At 47.2% G+C, this 3,754-nt stretch overlaps 2 protein-coding genes across 2 annotated transcripts in view; both read left to right on the forward strand.

Moving 5' to 3' along the window:
* The window catches only part of LOC102675576 (inositol oxygenase), a 3,141-nt gene extending 2,224 nt beyond the window's left edge, over positions 1–917 (forward strand). The window contains exons 4-6 of the mRNA XM_006608961.2: positions 109–245; positions 340–570; positions 636–917. Coding sequence (XP_006609024.1) covers positions 109–245; positions 340–570; positions 636–744 — 477 coding nt within the window. The 3' untranslated portion in view covers positions 745–917. The remainder of the gene's footprint in view (positions 1–108; positions 246–339; positions 571–635) is intronic.
* A 2,678-nt stretch (positions 918–3,595) lies between these two features.
* LOC102675433 (univin) overlaps positions 3,596–3,754 on the forward strand; it is a 7,070-nt gene continuing 6,911 nt past the window's right edge. The window contains exon 1 of the mRNA XM_006608960.2: positions 3,596–3,674. Within this exon, the coding sequence (XP_006609023.2) occupies positions 3,596–3,674 (79 nt within the window). The remainder of the gene's footprint in view (positions 3,675–3,754) is intronic.

A 3,754-nucleotide genomic window follows, 5' to 3' on the forward strand; every position in this document is an offset into this window, starting at 1 on the left:
TTTTCTTTTCTTTTCTTTTCTTTTCTTTTATTTTCCTTTCTTTTCTTTTGTTTTCTTTTCTTTTCTTTTCCTTTCCTTTCTTTTCTTTTATTTTCTTTTCTCGAGTAGGTGATGGCGTTTTTCGGAGAGCCACAGTGGGCAGTGGTGGGCGATACGTTTCCCGTGGGTTGCGCCTGGGCCGACTCGATCGTGTACAGGGATACGAGCTTCGAGGATAATCCGGACGGTAAAGATTGTCGATACAAGTGAGTAAAAGAGTAGGAAGGAAGAGAAAAAGAAGAAGAAGAAGAGAAGGAGAGGCAGAAGAGGGGGGGAAGATGAGATATCGTTCCGTTTCAGCACGAAATACGGTATGTACCAGCCGAAATGCGGGATAGACAACTTGCTCATGTCCTGGGGCCACGACGAGTATTTGTATCGCGTTCTTGTGCACAACAATTGCAAACTACCCGAGGAGGCTTTGGCAATGATTCGCTATCACTCGTTCTATCCGTGGCACGCGGGTGGCGACTACATGCACTTTTGCACCTCGAAAGATATGGAAACGTTAAAATGGATCGTCGAGTTTAAGTGAGTAGAGAGATAAAGATAGAAAAAAAGAGAAAAGTATCTATCGAACGATATCGCGTTTTCAGCAAATACGATCTGTACACGAAGAACAACGAGGTGCCCGACATCGAGAAATTGTGGCCGTATTACGAGAAACTGATCGACAAGTACATTCCTGGCGTGTTGGAATGGTAATGAAAAACGACGGACATGGTACATGGAAACACGATTGGATAGAGGATTTTGGGACATTTTTCGGCGTCACGTTCGCCATAGGCGAACATAGGTCGGTTACTACGACCTATGTTCTCTCCGAGAGTGAAATAAAAACTGGATATATATATATCCTTAGTCAATGGACGATACGATAGGAGAAATCCAATTTGTGCGGAATTCTTTTTTAGTTGGTAAAATTCGCTCGATGAAACGCGAAGGAAGAAAGTAATGTTGAGTGCTGATGGAATCGCGTGGGTCATTGAGGCCTATAACGAGTTTAGTTTATCGGAAGGGAAAAAGCGAGAGAGGAGGAAAGGGCGAGGAGGAGCGATGCGCAGGAAAACTTCCTTACTCCATTTTTCGCTTTCCCTTTAACTTTCCTTTCCATTTCCGCGTTCTCGTTTCTCTCCTCGAATCGAAAAGCCCGCCCCGATCGAAGCGATCGTTCGAAAATGAAAATAATGGAAGAAGCTTGGTCGAACGAATAATTTTCTCTCTTTCTTTTTATTTTTCCTTTCGTCACTGTGCGACGTCTCCGTTAAATTTTTCTCGAACAAAGAAAATTTTTCGATCCGTACTAAGAAAATCCCGACTAAGAAATAAATAAGTAAACAAGTAAATAAATAAATAAACAAGCAAAGAAAAATAAATAAAAAAATAAAAATACCCTTTGTTCCACGATAAAGAAGCTCTCGTTGCGAGAGCGAGAGCGAGAGGGGGGGAGAGGGGAAGAATTTTGCGTAGCGATGCGATGCGACACGCCTCGCGTCGTTGATGCGCGAAACTTTTGATGCAATGTTGGGAAGAAGCTCTATAAACCACGGGTATGCGTGGTTTCGCGGGTAATCGAAAACCCATAGTCGCCGTACTCGCCCACTTTCGAGAAGACCCATCCGTTCCCACGTGGGGAAACATCCGATCGACGTCGAGGCCCTTCGAGATGACCGAGAGAGTTGGAGGGGGGAGCGGAAGCGAAGTACCTCGACGGCACGAAGAACGCCGCGGAAACGCGGTTTGGAACGCGCCCTCCTCCTCGAAAACTCGGCCGACCGACTTGGACTTACTCCGTTCGAGCGCGATGAGGAAACGGTTGAGGTGAGGGTTATTTATGAGGGGGCTACGATGAGGCTTCTTTATTTTTTAAGAACGGGGAAGAGACGCGTCTCGTTTCGTTTCGTTCCTCGTTAAGGGTGAGAGACGACGGTGTCTCTCCGTTTCTCCGTTTTCTCGGCGGATCTCGGAGGGAGGGGGGAACGGCGTGTAGGTTGCCGTCGTTGGAGAAGGCCGGTGCGTGGCGCGGCGGCGGCGAGATTGGCTTAGTCATCGTCGCGTTATTACGGGCTATTACGGGGTATTAGCGGGAAGAGCCGCAACGACCGACAACGATTGCGGGGGGGGGGGGGGGGGGGGGGGGGGGGCGGGGCGGGGGAAGATCGGCCTATTCGTGAATCACGCTTCTCCACCTTGCGAAGCTCGTCCAGGAATTCCAGGAACGAACGAACGAACGAACGAACGACGCGACCCGACGTGACGGCGACGCGAGGTAAACCGAACGAATGGGAGCATTTAGCGCTAGGCGAGGTGGAGGGGAGGCGTGAGACCGTACGGTAGAGCGCGCGAGAGGCAGGACGTCGAATATCCGTGTATCCTCGTTTCAATCTCTCTCTCTCTCTCTCTCGTCTTCGTTTCAGGATCGATGGATCGACGGCGATGATAGAATAGGAAAAGGATTGGTAAGACGTCTTTCCAATGATGCAAGCTCGAGAAATTCCGCGTGACGTGTCGCGCACGCCTACCTAAAGAAAACGCGATCACGCCAACTTTTCGTTCCACGAAAGAACCGCGCGAGGGATAGTGGAACTACGCGCGCCACTAGCGGGAATTCGTTTCACCGATCGATCGATTCCCCGAAATCCTAGCAACGTTCTCGTCTCTGGTCGTATAAAACGATAGCGACACCGGCTCCCTGGTATTTTCGAGGTGGTATTATATGAAGTAATTAGTCGATTAGACGAGAATAAACGAGGGAGAGAGAGAGAGAGAGAATCGATCGAGGAAAAAAAAAAAACAAACAAAAAAAATAACGACTCGACTTCGTGGATTCGTTTCGCGTACGCGAATACTAAGAACGAGACGAATAAATATAAAGTGAATCTAAAGTAGTAAAGTAAAGTAAAAAAAAAGAAGAAGAGGAAGGAAAAAAAGAGAGGAAAGGGATGGGGGGGAGGGAAGCAGGGGGATTGGTCGTTTCGAGGCGACTTTTGACCTGAACCAGCGCGATTACTCCAATCTCTCTCCGCTCGTTCGTTCTCTCCGATTTTGTTCCATTTAACGGTTCTTCCGGTGATAAGAAGGCACGGACGAAGCGGCGCCTCGTTGCTTCCGCGTCGCACGCTCCCGTGCGTGTTGCAAAGAAAGCAAGAAAATTCGTATCTCGAACTCGAAATCTCTCGTCGAGATCTGAAGATGCCACGAGCGTACATAAATTACACGTAGTGTAACAATATATATATATATATAATATATATTGTTAATATATATATACACACGCACACACACGTATATATANGAGATTGCGTCACGCGGTAAAAAACCTGGGAAACGCGAGGCCCCGAATTCTCGAAACGTCAAAATAAGAATCACGATTTTGGAGGGAGGAAGGGAGGGGGGTTAGGTTAGGGGAAGAGAAGGAGGAAAGTGAGAAAAACGAATTGGTTCGTGTTGTTCGGTTACGCGTGACGTAATATATATATGTATATGTATATATATATATATACGAATGTGACGTAAAAAAAGGAAAAAGAAAGAAGAGAAAAAAAGCGAGAGGGGCATGTCGATTCAAAGCGCCGGAAGATATCGATCGGGAAATCAGAGAAACTCGGGAGACGAGACGAGAGGAGAGGAGAAAAGTGAGATATAAATTGAATCGAAGAGATAGGGGTGAAAGGTGGATCGCGAGGTTAAACTCGTGGATTGAGGAGCCGGCTAT

This window comes from Apis dorsata, unplaced genomic scaffold (assembly GCF_000469605.1).
Source record: "Apis dorsata unplaced genomic scaffold, Apis dorsata 1.3 scaffold_51, whole genome shotgun sequence".
Classification (NCBI taxonomy): Eukaryota; Metazoa; Arthropoda; class Insecta; order Hymenoptera; family Apidae; genus Apis; species Apis dorsata.